General features: G+C 37.3%; 1 protein-coding gene and 14 non-coding genes across 15 annotated transcripts; 6 read left to right on the forward strand and 9 right to left on the reverse strand.

The window, feature by feature from the left end:
- Window positions 1-1,316: 1,316 nt before the first annotated feature.
- Window positions 1,317-14,364, reverse strand: lasp1 (LIM and SH3 protein 1). Its single transcript, XM_046866258.1, has 7 exons — window positions 14,094-14,364; window positions 9,200-9,294; window positions 7,948-8,032; window positions 4,814-4,921; window positions 3,473-3,554; window positions 3,233-3,321; window positions 1,317-2,853 (listed from the first exon to the last, which is right to left on the reverse strand). Exons 1-7 carry the CDS (start codon window positions 14,160-14,162, stop codon window positions 2,680-2,682), a joined length of 702 nt encoding a protein of 233 aa, XP_046722214.1. The 5' UTR covers window positions 14,163-14,364; the 3' UTR covers window positions 1,317-2,679.
- A 246-nt stretch (window positions 14,365-14,610) lies between these two features.
- On the forward strand, window positions 14,611-14,682 carry trnac-gca. Its single transcript has one exon. It is a non-coding gene; the product is annotated as a tRNA-Cys (tRNA).
- Window positions 14,683-18,092: 3,410 nt separating this feature from the next.
- Window positions 18,093-18,164, forward strand: trnac-gca. Its single transcript has one exon. It is a non-coding gene; the product is annotated as a tRNA-Cys (tRNA).
- Window positions 18,165-18,592: 428 nt separating this feature from the next.
- Window positions 18,593-18,664, reverse strand: trnac-gca. The gene has a single exon. It is a non-coding gene; the product is annotated as a tRNA-Cys (tRNA).
- Window positions 18,665-19,839: 1,175 nt separating this feature from the next.
- trnac-gca lies at window positions 19,840-19,911 on the forward strand. The gene has a single exon. It is a non-coding gene; the product is annotated as a tRNA-Cys (tRNA).
- Window positions 19,912-20,753: 842 nt separating this feature from the next.
- Window positions 20,754-20,825, reverse strand: trnac-gca. Its single transcript has one exon. It is a non-coding gene; the product is annotated as a tRNA-Cys (tRNA).
- A 145-nt stretch (window positions 20,826-20,970) lies between these two features.
- Window positions 20,971-21,042, forward strand: trnac-gca. Its single transcript has one exon. It is a non-coding gene; the product is annotated as a tRNA-Cys (tRNA).
- A 288-nt stretch (window positions 21,043-21,330) lies between these two features.
- On the reverse strand, window positions 21,331-21,402 carry trnac-gca. Its single transcript has one exon. It is a non-coding gene; the product is annotated as a tRNA-Cys (tRNA).
- A 497-nt stretch (window positions 21,403-21,899) lies between these two features.
- trnac-gca lies at window positions 21,900-21,971 on the reverse strand. Its single transcript has one exon. It is a non-coding gene; the product is annotated as a tRNA-Cys (tRNA).
- A 144-nt stretch (window positions 21,972-22,115) lies between these two features.
- Window positions 22,116-22,187, forward strand: trnac-gca. The gene has a single exon. It is a non-coding gene; the product is annotated as a tRNA-Cys (tRNA).
- A 287-nt stretch (window positions 22,188-22,474) lies between these two features.
- trnac-gca lies at window positions 22,475-22,546 on the reverse strand. Its single transcript has one exon. It is a non-coding gene; the product is annotated as a tRNA-Cys (tRNA).
- A 498-nt stretch (window positions 22,547-23,044) lies between these two features.
- trnac-gca lies at window positions 23,045-23,116 on the reverse strand. Its single transcript has one exon. It is a non-coding gene; the product is annotated as a tRNA-Cys (tRNA).
- Window positions 23,117-23,261: 145 nt separating this feature from the next.
- On the forward strand, window positions 23,262-23,333 carry trnac-gca. Its single transcript has one exon. It is a non-coding gene; the product is annotated as a tRNA-Cys (tRNA).
- A 285-nt stretch (window positions 23,334-23,618) lies between these two features.
- trnac-gca lies at window positions 23,619-23,690 on the reverse strand. Its single transcript has one exon. It is a non-coding gene; the product is annotated as a tRNA-Cys (tRNA).
- Window positions 23,691-24,188: 498 nt separating this feature from the next.
- trnac-gca lies at window positions 24,189-24,260 on the reverse strand. The gene has a single exon. It is a non-coding gene; the product is annotated as a tRNA-Cys (tRNA).
- Window positions 24,261-25,458: the final 1,198 nt, after the last annotated feature.

The raw sequence follows: 25,458 nt of genomic DNA on the forward strand, positions 1-25,458 counted from the left end.
TTTTAAAATATAGGGCGTTTACAATTTAAAAAACTAATTCAACTTTGTAATAAAATAATATTGAATTAAATGGCCAATAGTGACTCCTGATCACTATGTGGGTCTTCCACTAAACAGTTGGTACAAATGTTGGATGCATACAATTTGTATAGAATGTCTTTGAATGCTGTAACATTGAAAATTCTCCCGTTACTAGAACTAATTCCAGGCCAAAAAAACATGTTGATAAATGCACCTGCAAACAAAGTTAGATCCATGAAGAAATGGTTTGCCAAAGCTGGAGTGAAAGTACTGTAGCAGCCTGCAAAGGTCCCTGACCTTAAATACACAACACTTAAATATAACTGGAAAACTGAGCACCTAGATTTCTCACCTAAAATCCCTGACAATGCTCCTATGCTCTTGTAGATGAACAAGCACAGATCCTCACAGCTGAGTTTCAAAATTTAGTGGAAAGCATTCCCAAAAGACTGGAGGCAGAAGAGAGGCAAAACAGGACAACATACTAATATTACACAAATTTTGAATGGGATGCTCAGAATGGGATGCCTACTTTTAAAGATTTTAAGTTCCTCAGCCTCAAGTTACTTTGGAGGTGTTGTTAGATAAGAACAATGGAAAACACTGTACATACATGTGTACATCATAGATTGACTGAATAAATGCACAGTGGTAAAATGTAAATAAATCAATCAATTTAGTAATTCAGAGTAAGGTGTTCTGTGCCGTGGCTATTTTAACAGCCACTTATTTAATTAGACCAGTGTGTTCTAAGGGTGGCAAAAAAGTACAGGGTGCAAACTTAAAAGAAAACAAACAAACAAACAAAAAACTAACAAAAAGTCTAGTGATGAACAAGTATGTACTATGAGACATCATAACAGAACTGAAGACTGTAACAAGAGGGAACGCATGTGACATTGATAATTGTTTCCATTTAGGTCAAGGCTAGCTGTTCTACATGTGTTAATTATGGAAGACTAGTTTTGACAAGCAACAGAACACAAAGAAAAGTGAAATCATTGAACTGTTATTATTTAAGGTAATGGACAACCAGACAAGCTGCTTTATCTTTACAAGCAACGATCACATTCAACATGTGAAATAATAAAAAAAAAAGGTTCTTGTAAAAGCGAAAAAAGTTCCTTGTTAGACTAATTTTGCTGTTTTGAACATATATGTTAAATCTTTGATGTGACATTCAATATAGTTTGTACACTATAAGCAGCAAAGTAAGGATTGGTCTCGTTTTTACATAGGGTGGAATATGATATGTTAGAAGTTCAGAATATTGTCTTGTGACAAACTGGCCTGTCTTGATATACAAATAGATCTGTTTTATTCCACTGATATTGATTAACTGACATTACAAATCTGGCTCATACAATACGAACAAGGTAATGAGAATATGCAAAGACAGGGAGGGGGAGGGAAAAAACAATAACTTCATAAAGAATAGTGCAGATAAACATGCTGAGATACATCATACAACACACATGGAATGTTCCTGAACATAACTAAAAGAAAGAATTAAAACACATAAGAGGATAGTTCTTAGGCACAGATTTAGCGTAGTCTACAATGCTATAGCATTTTTCACAAAGAAGCTAACAGTGATATTTAGTCCAGGACTAGGCTTAATCGGTGTCAAGACAAAAAAAGAAAAAACCCACTAAAATGGTCCACAGATTGTGCTTCCTCCTTCCCTTTCACTGGTCCTCCAGTTCTGCTCTCCGGTAAGTGGTGAGTGCTATGTGTCTACTTTTTGTTTTTATGAGGAGTAGAGAACACCGCTTTACCTTTACACAGTATATGTGCAGCAAAAAAAACCAAAAACAAACAAAAAAAAAAAAAATAAAAGAGGCTAGTACATTTGTTTTATATGAAATCACAGAGATGAAGTGTTACACATGAAGGAGATGATGAAAACACTGCTTTGTGAGCAGGGTCACCAGGCACACTATAACCATACACAAACCGATACCACAGTAAGAGAATCTTTTTAGATACACATGTATTCCAGTTTCACAATACCCATGAGGTCTGATGGATACGCTTTAAGACTCAGTGGAACAAATGGAATGATCAGAAGTCTCATGTCCAAGCATCACTACTGCACAACCATTAAGATGCCACATGGGATAGAATGATAGCTACACCTAGCGACAGGCTGCAAAACAGTCAGAAAAGAAAAAAAGGTTCTCATTGTCATGGCAAGTGAGGAATGATTGACATGGCTAGGAATGTCTTTTTTGACGAAGTGCTATAAAGTAGCCTTGAAAAAAAAATTCAGAGGTCTGTTTGGGTGTGAATGTGTCATTAAGACGTTAAGTGCCACTTGTGACAGCACCTCTCCAAGACTGAAAAACAAGACAAGGTAGACAGTCAAGACAGCAAGAACTAAGAGGGAGCAGAGAGAAACAGAGCAGGTCAAGCAAGACACGGGTATACACCATGTGTATGTATGTCTACACTATAGCATTGTGCAAGTGAATTTTTGTACGCATGTGTTTTGCATGAGTTATCGGCATAGATGGCGTTAATAAGAAAGCAGAAATAAGGAAAAGAAAATAGCTCTTAAAACATGGAATGGCACTGGGCCTCCTGTTATCCATTTCTCTCTATCTCTCTCATTCCCTTTCTCTCCATCTCCCTCTATCTCCTTCTTGTTTACTTTTTTTAAATGGCCTCTACATAGTTAGCAGGCAGCATGCCCTGCTGACCAGTACGTTCCACTCTCCCATACATCCATCCTTCATCGATTGGCTGCACGTCTACAATCACATCCCCGTCTAGGAATGACACTTCATCCTCATCAGCTGCTGCGTAGTCATACACTGCTCGGTAACGTTTCTGAAAACAGACAAATGCGCACATGTATTAATATCGTTTCTATCACATATTTTGAACTGAAGCTATTGACCTGCAATCTGCACTGCTGAAACATGACTAAATAATGAAAATAACAACTTGCAACTTGAAATACATTTTTAGGTTCATATTGAAGGACCAGAAATGTCAAGACTAACAGAAGTCTGAGAAGAAAATACTGCCTTAATAGTATCATATTAAAATCTAAAACGGGGAAACTTTCTAGGCCCTGAGCAGAATAAAGAAAAGCATTTGTATTCATGCTGAATCATTTAGAGAACTGAACTGCTCTGTCTGATCGATAGAGATCTTGAAAGAGTTCCAAAGACCTTTGTGTTTGTGCATGTGTGTAATAAACTACCCCAGAGCTGGGCGGAGGAGCTGCCGCAGCTTGGCGCACCGGTTCTGGCTCATAGTGGTAGTTCTGCGATGCAGCCGGGGGTTGGTATGCTGGGGAAAAAAGAAAGATTGAGAGAGAAAAGCAGAACGTGTAACATTTTGTACCTCCTTTGCAATGAAAATCAGGTTCAATGCCATATAGAAGCCCAAACATCCCAATTAGTGATGACTGTGTTTGGTAAGAATGAAGGATTGTGTATACCTGGAGTTGTGTTATGTTGAGGTGGTGGATGGGGAACTTCTCCTCCCATTTTACTCTTCTCAAAATCCTCATGATATTTAATCTACAACATACATAAAACACATGCAACTGAACAGCACCTGAATAAGAGATCCACACTGTTTAACTGTAGCAGGTACTAAGGAGTAAAACACCAAGACAAAGCTACTGTTAAAAGATCTTTACACTGTCATCTGAATCCCACAAATGGGAGACCAAGGTCTATACTTAAGTCTATTTATATTAATAGGTAGCGAATAATAAACCACCAGATTAATCAGAACAGAAAAAATTGAGGTTTTTGTAGTAGAGTCATGCTTATATTCAACTATTCATTCCAGTTTGCAGCAAGAAGCTGTAAATATCTATCAGCCCTATTTAAGGTTTGTCATGTACTATTTGCATGTACAATTCAAGCAGTTGATAAAACTTAATATGCTGATTAAAAGTCAAAGAACCACTACAGGCATACTCTAAACTGCTCTTTATTATCTACAATTTGTGCATCAGTGTTGGATGAAGTCTCAGTCCTAGAGAACATGAGATATTTGCTGCTCCTAAGCATAATAGGCATCTCATATCTCTGTTTCAGCTGACCTCGTTGCTTTCTCAAATGACACAGCAAAGCAGTGCTGAAAACAGGGCCGAAATGTTGACCTTAGAAGAGTAAAAATAAAGATCTTTTGAAGAGTCTTTATCAACAGCATCAGCCATGTTAGTATTCCTTTCCGTCCTCTAAGCCTCTCATCATATTTATCATTTCATCTGTATCCATATTACATGCTTCTTCAATCAAGAAATCAGAAGAGCAAGATCATTTTGGTGTATTACTATTATAAAAGTTAATATAATGTTATTTTGAAACATGCCAATGTTGTGTAACTTAGTTTACCTAAAAGAAATTAGACATTTTTTGCTGTCAATTCTTTAATCACAACATTAATTATGACTTATTCTAAAAACACTTTTTCCATCATTATTTGTTTATTGGAGTCAATTCCAAATATCTTCTACACTATTGCCTTTGCCATTCAATTTGCATTCTATGCTCTTATGAACGAGTTTTGCCATACTTTGATTCTACATAGAATTGTACAATACGTTTCTTTAAACATGGATTTTAAACTCCATTTCCTCCCTCAAGAAAGTAGGAAATAACCAAATGCCTTGGCACCACACAGTTTTAGCCATGCGTCTGGCAGGGCAAGGTTAAACTGCTTTGTAACTGCTTTGCAAGTTTAGTAAATCTTAAACCTTAAATCTTATATCGGAGAAAACAGTGTATGAGTCTATAAGACAACGTCTAGTACGTGTTTGACCTACGTTGCTGATCTGGTCTTGTGTTTTCTTAATTCTCTGCATCTCCGGTGTGTCAGCTACAACACTGAAGCCTTTTCCTTTGCTCTTCTCAAACTCCTCCTTGTAGAGCACCTGCAATATACACGCATTTAACATTTAGAAGTAACAGACTATAAATTTATTTATATATTTTATATATATATATATATATATATATATATATATATATATATATATATATATATATATATATATATGGTAGTTTTTCCTTTGAAACCTGAAAAAAAAAATGTTTGGATAAAATAGATTATATAATGCAATCTGATTGAGGGCTTATTTATTTATTGAGAAATCTCTGAACGGAGTAATGTGGATATGTTAAGGGATTGTATGGAAAATTCTGGGATTTAATGATATGAAGCTGAAACCTTATAATTAACCACAGAAATGAACAAAAAACTAAAGTTGTCCTGACATATACAGTATCTTACAAAAGTGAGTACACCCCTCACATTTTAGCAACCATTTTAATATATCCTCTCAAGGGACAATACTATAGAAATGTAACTTGGATATTTTTAGAGCAGTCAATGTGCAGCCAAAAGCTTTTATTGTCTTTTCAACCATGTATAGCTGACGCAGTACACAGTGAATGAGACAACATATCTCCAGAATCCTGGTGCTAAGGTAAATGCAGAAAATCCAAACTAGTGACAAATTAAAGGTAAAAACTGTATGTTTTACCAATCTTTAGTAATGCCAGAACTGTTTTAGTGCCTTTCGACATAAATTAAACAAGTAAAAAAGTTACCTTTAATAATTTGCTACATAAAAAAAAAACAGTAAAGACTATTGGTCAAAAACACCACAACCATAATGTGCCTGCTAAATGTTTAGAAACAGCTAAGTCTTTTATAGTTTTTGAGACACATGAACCTTCTTTTTGTTTACATGCAACAAACGAGGTTGAAGGCAAAAACACTGGGCAGTGACTGAGTGGAAAAAAGTTCTGTGGACGGATTAGTTCAAATGTGACGTTTTTTGGCTCTAACATAAGAACTTATATAAGATTAAACACCATGCAATTTTGTCTGGACTGCAGCTGATTGGAACCAACTTCACCAAACAACAAGATGATGACCTGAAGCATACATCCAATCTTTGTAAGCGCTATTTAGAAAGCAAACAACTGGCTACAGTGTTATCAGGGAATGACCCAGCTAAAATCCTATTAAAATGCTCTGGGCTGAACTGGATTGCAAGGTCAAAAAGAAATATCCAACTAGTAAAAAAACACTTCTGGCAAGTTACAAGAGGTAGGGCAAAGTATTTCAGCTGAACTTTAAAAAAAAACTAACAGATGTCAAGTGTGTAAAGCGTTTAAGGATGTTAAGAAAGGATGACATTCAATTACCTAGTTTGCTGCATATAAACCAAAAAAACATGCATGTGTCTTTCTAAAATGATAAGACAGTGTTTCCAAACCTGTGACAGGCCCTGTGTAATAAATATAATACAAGGATTCATCTCTTCACCCTCTTATATTCCTCCAACCAAGTACAGTGGAACCCGGTTATGTCGATGTCCTAGGGGGTCGCCGAAAAACATCGAGATAACCGATAATCGAGATAAACGAAAATCAAAATGGCGGCAATATATTAACGTGCTTGAAATTTCTTTATGTACATGATGTGCGTTAATAAATGAGAATGTGCATGCACGTGTTTTTGAAGTTTTTTTTTACACAACAGCGTTGCCGCGATTTGTTTAATGAAGGCATGCTATAAAAATACATACAGTACATGTTTATCTGTCAGGAATCCACCTGCCATGCCCCCTTTGGCCCCCTTCAGCGTGTCAGGTGCTTTCTCGACCGCTTTCTCTGAAGCTCCGGGCTTCAATCGCGCACATATGGTGCTTGTTTAGCATCATCACCAGCTCCTATTTAAACTTTCACACCCTCACTGTCCGTTATTGTTGGTATATGTTGGTTCACGGCGGTCGTTGTTATCGCTCATGTGTATCCCGGTACGTGTCTTCCCACCGGCACTCTCTCAACGGCTGTGCTTTTCTTCCCAAAGCGCACCGCGGATTCCCCCCGATCCTGCCGGTGTTCATTCTATGCTTTTGCTGCTCATCCCACGTTCCGTGCCACCAAGCCCGGCTTTCGCCTCCCGTTTATCGCATAACATTTAACAACAAAAGGCATATGTGCACTAACTAACAGCAGATATTCACCAGTATACAATACAACACCTGTAGCAGCTGTAAAGCCTTGATTTTTCCGCCACTTCCGCGAGTTCTTCTGCGGCTGCACCGAGATAACCGACGTTAAATGGCAAATTTTCCCCTTGTGCTCGAGATATCAGGGTTCGGCGACATAAAAGAATCTACATAACCGATAAAAAATTAAGACAAAGCGAGAATTTGGCGGTTCCACTTCAAAAACGTTGACTTAATAGGGTTGTCGAGATAACCGAGGTCGAGATAAGCGGGTTCCACTGTATATCAGATTAATAGGGAATGCTGTCCAGACTTCAGTAACAAACACTGATTACACTGACTGATTCACACATTTAAATTTCAGCTACCCAACACAAATTTTTGAGCAGTGATCGTTCCAGCCAATGTTCCTTCTCGTTTTAAGTCTGTCCAATTAAAAAGTGTTTGAAATCAAAAATAAGTCCTGCCATTTTTGACACAGACTAGGCTAAACAAAGAAGGAGAAATGAATCATCAGTCTGTTACCCAGACTAATAATAGTGGGAGAAGTTTTCTTTTGTCAAATGTAACAGAAATCTTGATCTGTCACTTTGTTAAAAACCTTGTATATGAAACATAAAAAAGACAATGGGTGTCCTTCAGGATACTGAGATTAATACATTATTTAAATGATGACAATACACAGACACTTTATATACTGTCAACACACTGACTTAATATAGTGACATTACAGTATTAGTGTCTGGGTGTGGACAGAGAAAACAGAAAAAGAAAAACCTTGATTTAGCTTTAACAATATTCAGCGCATACAGCAAAGAAAAAAAAAAATCCCTTTCTTAGAATAGTCTTCATCTGGCTGATGTTCCAAGGTATGTGACTGTATCTATATGCATCACTAAATTGATGGCTAGAAGGAAAATGTCTGTGTGTGTTACCTGGCTCTGCATCTTGCTCTGCTGTTTCAGGCGTAAATTTTCTGGAGTGTCAGCAACACTCGTGAATGACGTTTTCGGGTAGTGTCTGTAACACACAGCTTAGAATTAGCCATTATTTAAAACCTGCAATTGCACTTCCAGTCACAGTCATTCATTCCAGAAAGCAATTAGAAATCAGCCTAAATTTTTTAAAACTACCCATATTTCTACTCAGCACAAGTAAGGTAAAACTATGGGTTAGGATTACTTAATAAAGGCCCAGTTTGAAAAACATGTAGGCAATAAAGTGTAAATAATATACACAGAAAAACTGATTGCAAATAACCACTCAGACTGAATAATCCACCAAGCATATGAATTTACATGTTCAATTCCAATTTTCAATAAAATTGGAACAGTGTACTAAGCCAAAGATTTGTCCTCAGGAAGCATATAATGCATCTGAATCGTTGACACCATCATGGTCTAATAGCAAAAACTTATTTCCTGAGTAGGCAGGACATACATTTGTAGAAGTATTTAATAAAAAATTTAAGTAACGTAAAGTTAAAGGTTGATGTACACTTTCTGTTGTATATATGAAATAAATGCAATGCATATTCTAAATTTCTATTAAGTACTACTGATGAAATTTTTACTATTACAGTTCTGATTACTTTGGAATCTTAAAAACCTTAAAAAGCCTGTTTTGAGTAGCAGTTTTCTTGATAAACATTTACCAATCCAGAAAATGTAGTGAAGGTTTCTGATTTGAAATGGAGATTATGACTATCTCACTGACAGCGTAAGGTTTTAAAGAAAGGCTACGTTTGTGCGAGTATATCGCTGTGCATCAAATTCCTAAACCTTACAGTTTAACTTGAAAACATGAACAAGGATGTTTTGGTTATGACGTGCAAATTCTTTGAATGGCATTTTCGAAGTCAACCAGATTTACATAAGATACGCAAATAAGAATGTGAACAATGCAATGAAAATGTTTTATCACTAATTTATTTGTATATTTTTTTGTTATATTATTATTTAGTGACCTTAATACCAAGCTGCAAAAAGCTCAAAACACTAATAATTCTCCAAAAACTACATTAAACCAAATATGACAACAATAAAATAAAACAACAGAAACGTACAAAAAAACATTAGGAAGTTACAAGGTTACTGCTGATTTTGCCAAACATCCATGTTGACACCATAAACAGGAAATCAGTTAATGTTTCACACAAATGCGAACAGACAACTTGTAGATACTTACGCATTGCAGTATGGTTTCTTATCAAAGCCTTTATAGTTCTTCATGTTTAGAGTCATCTTGCATACCTCACAGCTGAAACATCCTTTATGCCAGAACTAAGAAAGAGGGGTAAATAAAAAAGTAAATATGTAAGCAATTGAAACCAACCTCCATAGCTCTAAGTAAGTTCACTAATTCAGCAAACGATGTGCAGTTTATATAGAAGCAACCTTACACCCCATGGTTCAGTAATGAATATACACATAAAAAACTGATCATTTAAATAACCGAGGGTGAAAATATAAAGAGTCATTATTTTTATTTCATAATAAAAGATTATTGAGGATCTCACTCAATTGCCACCAGACCAACTGTCTAAACTATCTCCGGATATGTCCCTGTTCAAAAATGTAATAAGTAAAAGAAGTGAAAAAAAAGACAGACCAGAGGTCAATGTTGTTGTTTTTATATACACTTTTATTGTGAGAAATCACTAGCATAATTGGTTTTTTTTTTTTGGTTATAGCCAAAAAAACTACATGGTTAAAGTGGGAAAAAAAGGGAGGGGGATGTAGGACTACCAATCCCCAAAACACACTGGATGTTCAGCGGTTTATAGTGAATTGTGCCACTTCTTGGGTGAGAATTACTGAACTGAATGTACAGCTACAAAAATAGACAAAAGTGTCTGCAGTGAGTCCAGGTCAAAAGTTGGACTTTGATATTTAGCTTTCCGAGTCACTACTGACCTGAGGGTTTAAAGATAACAGAGGGGGGAAAAACTGTACCTTTTAAACTACATGCCACTTGACTGACCATTTATGCACAGTTAGCATGCAGAGAGCTAGAACTTTCTTTTCTAATAATATTGACTAAGTGAAAGTGTGAAATTGCACATATTGCTAAACAAAATAAAAAAATAAAACCCACATCAAAATAGTTTTGTGATCCTAGGTTTTGCAATACACGCCATGAATCATGTTTATATTTGCTAACAATATCCTACAGATCAGCGACAACACATGATATAAACCTGTGACTTATTGACAAATAATCAAACAAATAAATTTCAGAAACGCAAGTGGGAGAATGCAAAAACTAGTACAAAATCTATGCATCTATATTCAACCTATGCATCTATATCTTTCAAATTAACCATTCTTTGCATTTGCATATTCAGTGCAAACAATTTACATCTAAATAATGAATGTAATAAAGCTCTAAATGCAAAATGCTGCATGCCCAATATATCAAGCAACCTATTCAGCTGCCACATCCAGAGATGCTCATGAGACCTTAAACGAGTTCCTTAAATTCTCATTTGTAGAATAATTGTAACATAAGTGCATATGACAAATGCTGTAAATGTACAACAAACAAATGAAGACAAAGATCTGGTAGAAAATTGCTATACTGTAGCTGTAGTGTATTTTCTGACCTTTTTAATAAAATATAATTCATTCTTAGACATTTATACCTATCTTATACTTTATATGACTTTACCGGACACATGAACATAACACCTTAACCCACTGAACACTATGAAAATGAATTAAAACACAGAGTACCCCTCAACCATCATCAGTGCCTGATTGCATGAACACCCTTGTGGCTAAACAAACTAATCTCCACAACCACAACCAAAAACTAGTAGAAAGCCTCCACTGAAAAGTAAATGTTACTACAACAGCAAAGTGTAAAGAAAATTTAAAACAGTATGTTTAATAAGCATAAATGATTTTAAACACTGACACTTTTAGCTGAATACTGTATGTTCCTCAATATAAACAAGATTGATAATGAGAAGTCAGATGAAATGGCATAGATATCTAAAGGGCCACTCCCCAATGCATTTCCTGAAAGCATCTAGAAGCATCGAACAGTCAGAGAAGGCGGAGGTGTTTCTTCCCTCCGTTTTTTTCTCTCTTTTTTTTCTTTTTCTTTTTACCAATTCACTTTGGGGTTTTTTTTTTTTTTTTTAAACTGCAATTTGAAAGTCATCTTAAAGAATCATTACAGCACAGTGTTTTGTTGCAAGTGCACATGCATATATTTAATCATTTAATCAAATAGAATTTTATAACACTTTGACCACTGATTTTACATTATGATTCTATTAGTCAGTGTTCCTGTACAGATGAACTGTTTAATGATACGGGGAACTAACTAGTCTAATATCTACCAAGATATGATGTAGGATGTGAAATTGTTCTATAGTTTACACCTGACTATAAAAGAGCTGCTCCTCTGGTCACAGACTCACTTCTGTGGAGTATCTGAAGTGATAACTCACTGCTGCTGTATTGCTGAGGCTCGCTCCCTCTGCAAAAGAAGAATTAACCTCCATCCTTTTAATCTACAGGATTGTCTGCTGCTTTTATTTGGGAACTAGAAAAAAAATTCTTAAACATTAGTAAGGGCTCAAGTCTTATTAGCAATTTAAACATAAATTATGCTTTTTAATATAAACAATTATTAACTTTGAAGTTAAATAGATGGCTCAGTTGAAGCTGGTCTGTCATCCATGCCAGATTTTACATGCAATTATGTTAACCATTGGTACACAACAGGTCAATAAATCCCTGAGACTGAGATACTGCCTGAAAGACCTTTCACTAAATCACATTTAAAAGGTTACTTGCAAAAGGTCACTATCTCTCCTATACATTTTCTTTCATTTCATTTTGGTGACGTAATTAACATCACATAATCAGACTTACGGTCAAGGTAGCCGATTAGTCAATAAAGTTGTTTAAATGATTTCTTTAGAAACCATATGAATCATTTATCCTCTATAAAAATATAGGTGGAACAAAGCTTTCTCCAAGGTCACCAAAATACAACGGCACATTACATCTTAAACGCTTTCTTTAATTGTAAATGTCACACAATAAAGTAAACGTTTTGAAATTGTTACATCTGTCTTGTATAAAACACTTCTATATGGTCCTTTTTAGAAGTGTAAATACATGACTGGTGAATCGAATTGAAAATGGAAACTAATATCCAGCCAGTTGATATAGTGGCCTAATCCACACTAACAGAGGAGATTTAAGACACGTTTTAATGTTTCGGTCACATCAGTGTTTTTAGTTTCAAAATGTTTTAAAAGTCCACAATAAAATGTGTTAATAACAGAAAATTGGGCATGAACACTAGGTATCTAACCAACTACCCTTGGGTTAGTTCCATTATTATTATTATTATTATTATTTTAATTATTAATTTGACAACATGAACCTAATACATTATATTGTCATGTTTACCGATTACATGACAATTATATGACAAGAGTTTATTTAAAAAATATATATATTTTATTCCTATGACGTTTCCATTCACATCATTAAAAAGCAAAAACAAACACCCAAATTATTGTGGACTAGATCAGAATCCATATTAAAAAGTTTTCATCCTGAACTTTTGCATTTGCCTTGTATTCCCCACCCTGTGTAATACTTGGTAATTAAATAATCTCTTACTCCTTCAATATCACCACTGAGTAATCGCATGTGGGAGGCTTTTTGTTTTTTTTTTACCTCTTTAAACTGCACTTTCTCCTTAGGAGGCCCCAGTGGTCATGATTCATGATTACTCTTATTCACGATTAGCTGCTCTGTCAGAGAGCAATTGATTTTCTCGTTTTTTCTTTTCCCCGGTCCATAGAACACATCACCTGAGGCCTTAAAAGTATGTTAAAAAGAATTCTAATAATAAAACAATATAAGAAATCACTACATCTCGTAGCTTAATTTGTTTAAAATAATTGGAAACTGGTTCAAAATACATTTTCGAAAAATTAGACAAAGACACAAATGTTCCTGAAATGCTATATTTCCAAAGTGAGACATAATATGATATGCATAAAACCTGAGACCTTCAGTCACACATTTAAGCAAGTGTCATTTTATACAAAAAAATCGAAATGATAATGTTACCAAGTTTGCACAAAATTCTGCAAGATCCCTAAACAAATTGTATACAAAATGCATACATTTTGTAGAAACAAATGGGACGTGGTGTAGAATCCTCTGCTCTCGATTAACAGAGTAAAGCAGTGTTTTTCACCATGTAAATCACCCCCTAACACTTGACATGGATTTACAGATACTGTACTGTATATGGAGCCAAGCCATTTAGTTACAGTGTTTTCTTTCCTTTCAGTTCAGTCTCAAACTATTGCAATGGCCTGCAACTGAGCTGGCTTTTCCTAATGTTGCCAAAACCGTCCTGATCTCTTTGCATATACAAATAAGTATTGTTATCCCATAAGAAAAGTGCATGTGGTTTATATCTGGGGTATTGGTTAATGAATGATCGTATGTTGTGTGTACTAAAGGCGTACCACAACAACCGATGGAATTGAGGAATAGAAATCGGCCAGATGTTTTGTAACAAGCCGAAAGCAGCAAAATTAAAAGATCGTAATTTGACAAGTGTTGATGTCAAGGACTTCATTTGAAGTGCAGGGACAGTGTGACACGTCAGATTACTCCACTGCTGCTCCAGCACTACGGAGGAGGCCGTGTGCGCGTACACGCACGCACACAGGGACACGGGCGCGCCCCCGCTCTAACGTCCTCGGTTTAGCTTCACCTATTACACAAGTGACTTCGCAAATCAGCGTAACGCTGTCTAGGAAGGTAAACGCGCATTTGGGTAACGCCAAATGAGCGAGCACGAACACAAATGGCAAAGGGTGGGGAAAAAACGTGTAGCTAGCTACCCTCGGTCACAGCGACCATAACAAGCTACTTAGCATTAGCTAGCTTACTAACTAACTGGTTCCGCTTCCGTTCCAACCGAAATGAAGGAAAATAAAGCCCACTCAAAAAAAGAAATGCGATTCAAGAACATGTTAAAATCTGAGAAATTGTGGCGTGTTCATCGTTCACTTAGCTTCAGGTTAGCTTACCTTGTCAAGGCAATTCACTTTTTCCGTAGGATACACGACTCGGTTACATCTACTGCACAGCGGATTCATTTTGAAATAGATTGGTCGGGGGAAAAGATTCAAACCCGACGGTGTTACTTCGTGATGGGGTGTGTGAGATTCAGGCAGGTTATCCGAGCAAGGAAAGGGGGAGAAAAACCCAGTGCAGGCGGCGGCTTGTGATGTTTTGCACCGCTGTCTGTCACAACCGAACGAGCAGACGCGCGCGGAAGCGCGGGCACGACGCCACTCTATTCTGCGCACCGCGTTCCCGCGCGGAGACGGAGCTGCGCGGGCGCGCGCTCGGGTCTTTTAAAATAATACGTTAAAATAAAACTCCTTATATGGAAACTCGGCGGATGGGCCTAATGGATTGTATGAAAAAATAACATCTTAAGTGAAACTACGTAAAAAAGCCAGTTCAATAATATCTACAGGTGTTTTAGATTTCCATCTTTCATCAGCTACTTAAATACTTTAGCCGGCTTTCCATCCACTCGGGGGTATAGCTCAGTGGTAGAGCATTTGACTGCAGATCAAGAGGTCCCCGGTTCAAATCCGGGTGCCCCCTCTCTACCTTTTTTTGACAAATTTCCCAGATAATTATTTTTTTTCTATGAAAACCACAATTAACATTCAAATGTCAACACATACATGTGTTAAAAGATTTCTCAGGTTACTCTTTGTATGCCGTATGTGACGTATTTAACATCACAAACTCCATGCGCACTAAGAATCCCCATCATAATGTAGATGTTAAAGTGACTCAGAGATGAACAGATGACTAGTTGAATGGTTAACTAGAGATGGGCAATAACAAAGTACAAATACTTCGTTTCTGTACTTAAATAGATTTTTCTGGTATCAGTACTTTATTTCATTTTAATTTTGGACAACTTTTTATTAATTAAAATTTTTTACACAAATATCAGTACTTTTTTATAAATACTTTGTACATTTGCCAACCCGGCCTGTTACTTTATCATACTACAAGCATATTACGTGACCTACCAGATACAAAAACATTTTGGACCACTTCTACACCACAATAAAGGATGCATATAGCAACATCTGCAGAGCTGCTTTAGGACTCTCTGATCACTGACTGGTTCATCTTCTACATACATTCAGGCAAAAACTTAAATCTGCTAAGCCTGTAGTAAAGACTAAAAAGGTAGACACAATGAAACAGGGCAGGCATTACAAGCCTGTTTTTACTGATTGGAGTGTTTTTAAAGCTGCTACTTCTGATCTGGATGAGCTCACAGACTCAGTAACTCAGTAGCTTCTGTAGTCTTAATGACTACAGACCTATTGCCCTAACATCTGTGTTCATAATGTAATTTGAGAGCCGGTGTTGGCTTATTTAAAGGACATCACCGGACCCTTGTTGGACCCCCTACAGTTTGCTTACAGAGTAAACAGGTCTGTAAATAATGCAGTAAAACATAGACAGACATACATACATACAGACATACATACAGACAGACAGACAGACAGACAGACAGACAGACAGATAGATAGATAGATAGATAGATAGATAGATAGATAGATAGATAGATAGATAGATAGATAGATAGATAGATAGATAGATAGACAGACAGATATTTTCATTGCATAGAACAGGTACGCAGCAACAAAATGCAGTCTACAAGAAGTGCAAAAAGTAGTAATTGTGCAAATAGTATATGCACAGCATGTAATTCATATATATATATATATATATATATATATATATATATATATATATATATAGGGTTAAACGGTTATGGCATTGAAAAAAATGTGCAAGCTGGATAAACAAGTCCACTAAATATATATATATATATATATATATATATATATATATATATATATATATATATAAATGTGTAATATTAGGCAGAATGTACAATAAGGTATATATACATACACATTAATAAAATAGTGCAGTGTATGTAAGGCACAATATGTGTAGAGAATAAGGAGTATCACAAATACAGTATGTAATATGTACATTGTATGTACAACTGTACAGAAGTTACATACAGTGTTTTATGCCATGTTTATACAGTGATTTAAAGTTGTAGTGTAAAGTTCAGTAGGGTGATGGTGTCCCTGAACCTGGTTCTAGTGCGCATGTTCCTGTATCTCCTTCTTGAAGGAAGGAGGTGAAACAGTTTGTGACTGGGATGTGAAGAGTCCTTAATGATGTTGTGAGCTCTGCACCAGACATCTGCTGTGGTGAAGAAGGTGCTGCACTTTATCCTCTAACATCTGGACAAATTGGGGACTTATGCAAGGATCCTGTTTGCGGACTTCAGTTCAGCCTTCAAAACCATTATCCCAACACTTTTACAATGTGTTAATTTTTGAATTTTATTTATCATTAAAAAAGTGCAACTGGAAGCTTCTGTGACCAAAACAAATTCCTTGTAAATGCAAACATATTGACACTAAAGCTCTTTTAGATTTTTTCTGATTCTTTCTTATTTAGTTTTAATCTTTTTGTCACAATCAATAATTTCTCTTATCATTACCCAGCTTTTTCAACCTTCTACTGGTGTATCATTACCTGGCTATCACACACCACAGATGTAGGAAACAGGAACGGAGCAATCCAGTAAATACAATACAAGTAGAAGTTTATCGCTAGAAGTAAAAAGCCAAATGCAATGAGACCACGGAAACAAACGATAAAAATTGGACGTAGTTTCAATTAAATTTTCTATAAAATACCCCAGTATGATCATGACAGTACTGAATCAGGTGTAAATTATTAAACAATATCAGCAAACAACAGCAGATGGCAGCAGAAAGCCTGAGTTTATAGATAAGATTTGATTCCTGTCGTGAGTGATAAATAAACAAAAATCACCAAATCACAATATCTCACAAAGTTTTTTCCCCCATCACATACCCTTTACATCGCATATCCTATCACATTTGGAAATATCTATTTTCATCCAATAAACACAATTCAACAAGTGTCCATTTACTGCAGCCACAGCTGTGCAGGCCACATACATCATCTCTAGCAAAAACATTAATATTAATTTCATAATTTCAACTGACCCCAGGTATTCTGTGCATTTTTTCTGTGAATTTGTATTTGAAAGGAAAGCAAATAGTATGTTTTTGTGCAAATTTTACAGGAAAGAAAATGCAAAAGCATACATTTTTGAGGAAAAAGTTTTAACACATGGTTTGAATTGTTTTGGCTGACCTTTCCTCATGATGTCCAGCCTTTCTTAAAAAGACTGTCTTGTAAATGTCCTGTAAAGTATACATTTCTTCTTCTCTGTCAGCTTTTGTGAAATGAAAAAACATATGTTTTTAAACATAAATATACAAACCAGATTCCAAACATTTTGGGACAATGTACAAATTTTGAATAAAAAAAGGAATGCAATAATTTACAAATTACATAAAAATATGTTTTATTCACAATAGAATATAGATAACATATCAAATGTTGAAAGTGAGACATTTTAAAATGTCATGCCAAATATTGGCTAAATTTTGATTTCATGAGAGCTACACATTCCAAAAAAGTGGGGACAGGTAGCAATAAGAGGCAAGAAAAGTTAAATGTACATATAAGGAACAGCTGGAGGACCAATTTGCAACTTATTAGGTCAATTGGCAACATGATTGGGTCTAAAAAGAGCCTCTCAGTGTGGCAGTGTCTCTCAGAAGTAAAGATGGGCAGAGGATCACCAATTCCCCCAATGCTTTGGTGAAAAATAGTGGAGCAATATCAGAAAGGAGTTTCTCAGAGATAAATTGCCAAAAGTTTGAAGTTATCATCATCTACGGTGCATAATATCATCCAAAGATTCAAAGATATACCCCCAACACAGGTGAAGACTATGCTAAGTGGCAGAACATCTGACTACAGATCAAGAGGTCTCTGTTGCAAGTGCCCCCATTATGGATTTTTGCTGAGGGTTGATTCTTTCAACTCTACTGTCAACTCTAACTCTTCAGTCATAGTTTTTTGGGGGTACAGCTCAGTGGTAGAGCATTTGACTGCAGATCAAAAGGTCCCTGGTTCAAATCCAGGTGCCCCCTGTCTCACTCTTGCTTAAAGAATTCTTCTGTCAGCTATGTTGTGGTTTTGCACTAAAGCTATCAATTTAAGCAGCAGGCTCAGCATGTGTAGCAAACTGCTTACAGCATATAAAAGAAAATCTTTCATTTGGCATGATATTTTGACTCTTGTTACCCTCTAAACAACCTGAAAAAATGTAAAAACTTTTTCACAAAGTATTGGAAGCTAATTTTTTTGACAAAGCACTAGAAGCTTATATTTTATAATGGTTTGGTGAGAGAAGCTTACTCTCAACCAAGAGTGTGAAAATATCATGCCAAATGAAAGATTTTCTTTTATATGCTGTTAAGCAGTTTGCTACACATGCCGACCCTGCTGCTTAAATTGATAGCTTTAGTGCAAAACTAGCATATAGGTGACAGAAGCATTCTTTAAGCAAGAGTGAGACAGGGGGCACCTGGATTTGAACCAGGGACCTCTTGATCTGCAGTCAAACGCTCTACCACTGAGCTATACCCCCAAAAAACTGTGACTGAACAGTTAGAGTTGACAGTAGAGTTGAAAGACTCAACCCTCAGCAAAAATCCATAATGGCGGCACTTGCAAAAGCGACCTCTTGATCTGTAGCCAGATGTTCTGCCACTGAGCATAGACTTCACCTGTGTTGGGGGTATAGTTCAGTGGTAGAGCATTTCACTGCAGATCAAGAGGTCCCTGGTTCAAATCCAGGTGCCCCCTTTCACACACTTGGTTGAGAGTAAGCTTTTCTCACCAAACCATTATCATATGTAAGCTTCTAGTGTTTTGTCAAAAAAAAAAAAAAAAAGTTTTTACATTTAGAATTATATAAAAACATCTGAACTCACTTATTTGATTCAAGAATGGCCAGATTGGTTAGACCTGACAGAAATGCTACAGCACCTATTAAAACACATTACATTTGAAATGAGAAGAAAACATTATAAATACTAAGCATCCAATACTTTGTGACAAATGCAAGTTTGCTCCACTTTTCTTTTTTTTCTTTCTTTCTTTCTTTCTTTTTTCCCCTGTTTTCTCTTATATATTTCTTGCGCTCTTGATTTCTATCGCAGCATGGAAAGGACTTTGAAGCCATACAGAACAACATTGCTCTGAAGTATAAGAAAAAAGCCAAACCTGCTAGTATGGTGAAGAACAAGGAGCAGGTTCGTCACTTCTACTATAGAACCTGGCACAAGATGTCCAAGCACATCGATTTCAACAACGGTATGACTACAGTCTCAAACATAAACATTTAGCTCCATGTGGCTTTTATAAATTGTAGTGGAAGTGTGTGTTTGGGGGGAGGAATCTTCCCCTGCATGTTAAAAGAAATCTCTCTTTTATATGCTGTTAAGCAGTTTGCTACACATGCCAAAGCTGCTGCTTAATTTGATAGCTTCAGTGCAAAACCACCACATAGGTGACAGAAGAATTCTTTAAGCAAGAGTGAGACAGGGGGAACCTGGATTTGAAACAGGGAGCTCTTGATGTACAGTGAAATGCTCTACCACTGAGCTATACCCCCAACAAACTAGGACTGAAGAGTTAGAGTTGACAGTAGAGTTGAAAGAATCAACCCTAAGCAAAAATCCATAATGGGGGCACTTGCAACAGAGACCTCTTGATCTGTAGTCAGATGTTCTGCCACTTAGCATCGAGTTCACCTGTGTTGGGGGTATAGCTCAGTGGTAGAGCATTTGACTGCAGATCAAGAGGTCCCTGGTTCAAATCCAGGTGCCCCCTTTCACACTCTTGGTTGAGAGTAAGCTTCTTTCACCAAACCATTATAAAATATAAGCTTCTAGTGCTTTGTCAAAAATTAGCTTCAATACTTTGTGAAAAGTTGTTACATTTTTTCAGGTTGTTTAGAGGGTAACAAGAGTCAAAATATCATGCCAAATGAAAGATTTTCTTTTATATGCTGTTAAGCAGTTTGCTACACATGCTGAGCCTGCTGCTTAAATTGATAGCTTTAGTGCAAAACCACCATATAGCTGACAGAAAAATTCTTTAAGCAACAGTGAGACAGGGAGCACCTGGATTTGAACCAGGGACCTCTTGATCTGCAGTCACATGCTCTACCACTGAGCAATACCCCCAACACAGGTGAAGGCTATGCTAAGTGGCAGAACATCTGACTACAGATCAAGAGGTCTCTGTTGCAAGTGCCCCCATTATGGATTTTGCTGAGGTTGATTCTTTCAACTCTACTGTCAACTCTAATTCTTTTGGGGGTACAGCTCAGTGGTAGAGCTTTTGACTGCAGATCAAGAGGTCCTTGGTTCAAATCCAGGTGCCCCTTCTCTCACTCTTGCTTAAAGAACGCTTCTGTCACCTAGATGGTGGTTTTGCACTGAAGCTATCAATTTAAGCAGCAGGCTCAGCATGTGTAGCAAACTGCTTACAGCATATAAAAGAAAATCTTTCATTTGGTATGATATTTTGACTCTTGTTACCCTCTAAACAACCTGAAAAATGTAAAAACCTTTTCACAAAGTATTGGAAGCTAATTTTGACAAAGCACTAGAAGCTTATATTTTATAATGGTTTGGTGAGATAAGCTTACTCTCAACCAAGAGTGTGAAAGGGGGCACCTGGATTTGAACCAAGGACCTCTTGATCTGCAGTCAAACGCTCTACCACTGAGCTATACCCCCAACAACGGTGAACTCGATGCTAAGTGGCAGAACATCTGACTACAGATCAAGAGGTCTCTGTTGCAAGTGCCCCATTATGGATTTTTGCTGAGGGTTGATTCTTTCAACTCTACTGTCAACTCTAACTCTTCAGTCATAGTTTTTGGGGGGTACAGCTCAGTGGTAGAGCATTTGACTGCAGATCAAGGGGTCCTTGGTTCAAATCCAGGTGCCCCCTCTCTCACTCTTGCTTAAAGAATGCTTCTGTCACCTAGATGGTGGTTTTGCACTGAAGCTATCAATTTAAGCAGCAGGCTCAGCATGTGTAGCAAACTGCTTAACAGCATATAAAAGAAAATCTTTCATTTGGCTTGATATTTTGACTCTTGTTACCCTCTAAACAACCTGAAAAAATGTAACAACTTTTTCACAAAGTATTGGAAGCTGATTTTTTTGACAAAGCACTAGAAGCTTATATTTTATAATGTTTTGGTTAGAGAAGCTTACTCTCAACCAAGAGTGTGAAAGGGGGCACCTGGATTTGAACCAGGGACCTCTTGATCTGCAGTCAAATGCTCTACCACTGAGCTATACCCCCAACACAGGTGAACTCGATGCTAAGTGGCAGAACATCTGACTACAGATCAAGAGGTCTCTGTTGCAAGTGCCCCATTATGGATTTTGCTGAGGTTGATTCTTTCAACTCTACTGTCAACTCTAACTCTTCAGTCATAGTTTTTGGGGTACAGCTCAGTGGTAGAGCATTTGACTGCAGATCAAGGGTCCTTGGTTCAAATCCAGGTGCCCCTCTCTCCCTCTTGCTTAAAGAATGCTTCTGTCACCTAGATGGTGGTTTTGCACTGAAGCTATCAATTTAAGCAGCAGGCTCAGCATGTGTAGCAAACTGCTTAACAGCATATAAAAGAAAATCTTTCATTTGGCATGATATTTTGACTCTTGTTACCCTCTAAACAACCTGAAAAATGTAACAACTTTTTCACAAAGTATTGGAAGCTAATTTTTTTGACAAAGCACTAGAAGCTTATATTTTATAATGGTTTGGTGATAGAAGCTTACTCTAAACCAAGAGTGTGAAAGGGGCACCTGGATTTGAACCAGGGACCTCTTGATCTGCAGTCAAATGCTCTACCACTGAGCTATACCCCAACACAGGTGAACTCGATGCTAAGTGGCAGAACATCTGACTACAGATCAAGAGGTCTCTGTTGCAAGTGCCCCATTATGGATTTTTGCTGAGGGTTGATTCTTTCAACTCTACTGTCAACTCTAACTCTTCAGTCATAGTTTTTTGGGGGTACAGCTCAGTGGTAGAGCATTTGACTGCAGATCAAGAGGTCCCTGGTTCAAATCCAGGTGCCCCTTGTCTCACTCTTGCTTAAAGAATTCTTCTGTTACCTATATGGAGGTTTTGCACTAAAGCTATCAATTTAAGCAGCAGGGTCTGCATGTGTAGCAAACTGCTTAACAGCATATAAAAGAAAATCTTTCATTTGGCATGATATTTTGACTCTTGTTACCCTCTAAACAACCTGAAAAAATGTAACAACTTTTTCACAAAGTATTGGAAGCTAATTTTTTGACAAAGCACTAGAAGCTTATATTTTATAATGGTTTGGTGAGAGAAGCTTACTCTCAACCAAGAGTGTGAAAGGGGGCACCTGGATTTGAACCAGGGACCTCTTGATCTGCAGTCAAATGCTCTACCACTGAGCTATACCCCCAACACAGGTGAACTCGATGCTAAGTGGCAGAACATCTGACTACAGATCAAGAGGTCTCTGTTGCAAGTGCCCCATTATGGATTTTTGCTGAGGGTTGATTCTTTCAACTCTACTGTCAACTCTAACTCTTCAGTCATAGTTTTTTGGGGGTACAGCTCAGTGGTAGAGCATTTGACTGCAGATCAAGGGGTCCTTGGTTCAAATCCAGGTGCCCCTCTCACTCTTGCTTAAAGAATGCTTCTGTCACCTAGATGGTGGTTTTGCACTGAAGCTATCAATTTAAGCAGCAGCTTTGGCATGTGTAGCAAACTGCTTAACAGCATATAAAAGAAAATCTTTCATTTGGTATGATATTTTGACTCTTGTTACCCTCTAAACAAGCTGAAAAAATGTAGCAACTTTTTCACAAAGTATTGGAAGCAAATTTTTTTGACAAAGCACTAGAAGCTTATATTTTATAATGGTTTGGTGAGAAGCTTACTCTCAACCAAGATGTGAAAGGGGCACCTGGATTTGAACCAGGGACCTCTTGATCTGCAGTCAAATGCTCTACCACTGAGCTATACCCCCAACACAGGTGAACTCGATGCTAAGTGGCAGAACATCTTACTACAGATCAAGAGGTCTCTGTTGCAAGTGCCCCATTATGGATTTTTGCTGAGGGTTGTTTCTTTCAACTCTACTGTCAACTCTAACTCTTCAGTCATAGTTTTTTGGGGGTACAGCTCAGTGGTAGAGCATTTGACTGCAGATCAAGGGGTCCTTGGTTCAAATCCAGGTGCCCCCTCTCTCACTCTTGCTTAAAGAATGCTTCTGTCACCTATTTGGAGGTTTTGCACTAAAGCTATCAATTTAAGCAGCAGGGTCTGCATGTGTAGCAAACTGCTTAACAGCATATAAAAGAAAATCTTTCATTTGGCATGATATTTTGACTTTGTTACCCTCTAAACAACCTGAAAAATGTAACAACTTTTTCACAAAGTATTGGAAGCTAATTTTTTTGACAAAGCACTAGAAGGTTATATTTTATAATGGTTTGGTGAGAGAAGCTTACTCTTCACCAAGAGTGTGAAAGGGGCACCTGGATTTGAACCAGGGACCTCTTGATCTGCAGTCAAATGCTCTACCACTGAGCTACACCCCCAACACCGGTGAGCTTGATGCTAAGTGGCAGAACATCTGACTACAGATCAAGAGGTCTCTGTTGCAAGTGCCCCATTACGGATTTTTGCTGGGGGTTGATTCTTTCAACTCTACTGTCAACTCTAACTCTTCAGTCATAGTTTTTTGGGGGTACAGCTCAGTGGTAGAGCATTTGACTGCAGATCAAGGGTCCTTGGTTCAAATCCAGGTGCCCTCACTCTTGCTTAAAGAATGCTTCTGTCACCTAGATGGTGGTTTTGCACTGAAGCTATCAATTTAAGCAGCAGGCTCAGCATGTGTAGCAAACTGCTTAACAGCATATAAAAGAAAATCTTTCATTTGGCATGATATTTTGACTTTTGTTAACCTCTAAACAACCTGAAAAAATGTAACAACTTTTTCACAAAGTATTGGAAGCTAATTTTTTTGACAAAGCACTAGAAGCTTATATTTTATAATGGTTTGGTGAGAGAAGCTTACTCTCAACCAAGAGTGTGAAAGGGGGCACCTGGATTTGAACCAGGGACCTCTTGATCTGCAGTCAAATGCTCTACCACTGAGCTATACCCCCAACACAGGTGAAGTCTATGCTCAGTGGCAGAACATCTGACTACAGATCAAGAGGTCTCTGTTGCAAGTGCCCCCATTATGGATTTTTGCTGAGGGTTGATTCTTTCAACTCTACTGTCAACTCTATGTAACCCATTGTGAAATAAGGGCTACTATGCTGTAGTTTTACTCCCAACCATAGGGGGCGTTGGAGGCTGACTCGATTAGAGCCTTGATTATCAGCTTTCCCTTTTTTTTTTGTTTTTCATCTCCTCGTGAATGCCAGCAGAAAGACCCCTTCTAAAATTATAAAACCAGCAGAAATACCCTTTCTAAAATTATAAAACCAGCAGAAATAACCCTTCTAAAATTCTAAAACCAGCAGGAAGCAGAGGAAATAATTCCAAATAAAAACATTTGAAACTCCGAAAGTCTGGATGAACCGAGATGGCGAGCCTAGCCCAGCGAGACTGGTAGATGATCTTAACGGGTGGCCAGCCGTTGATTTGTCACCAGAGGAATCCTGATTTACGCCGAGCGTGCCAGTTAAGGCATTATTCACACACAGTAGTGTTACACCAAGTGCACTTGAGGACAAAGTTACTCAAAGTTACTACAGAGTTACTTAAACACACATTCACAGAACTTTGGATCCACATACCACATTCACTTCCGGAACCAATTGAACATTTAAGGGGAATTTACTTTATTTTATTATTTTAAAGAGCTCTTTCTTTTTTTTGTTTCAACATTATTGTGCAATTTATATTGCACTGTTGTAAAAAGGCAATAAAGTTGTCAGCTGTTCAACTCAACCGGAGCTTCTCGTGTGAATTGGCCCAACCTACCTCTCATCGAACCTAGGTAGATGTTAGCGTCTTTTAGCTACTTCCATAGATTTATACCATAAGCGCTACACAAAACTTGGCGAGCCAGCCAGGAGAGGTTTCCCTTGTAGTAGAGCTCTTTTGTTAAGTGGAAGTTGACATTTTGTTGCATTTGGGTACTTTCAAATAGAAAGGGTCAAATAGAACATGGACACAATCGAATCAGAAAATGTTAAAGTGCCAAATTCAGTCTTAGTGAGTGGCTTGACTGGTGATAAGTTAGACAATGAAGTTCTAGAGTACTTAGCAATGTTTGGTTCTATCCAAAGGGTAATTAATGTTACTAGTGCTGAGGCTCAGTTTAAAAACACAGCCATTGTGGAGTTCACCTCA

This window comes from Silurus meridionalis, chromosome 14 (assembly GCF_014805685.1).
Source record: "Silurus meridionalis isolate SWU-2019-XX chromosome 14, ASM1480568v1, whole genome shotgun sequence".
In the NCBI taxonomy this organism is placed as follows: domain Eukaryota; kingdom Metazoa; phylum Chordata; class Actinopteri; order Siluriformes; family Siluridae; genus Silurus; species Silurus meridionalis.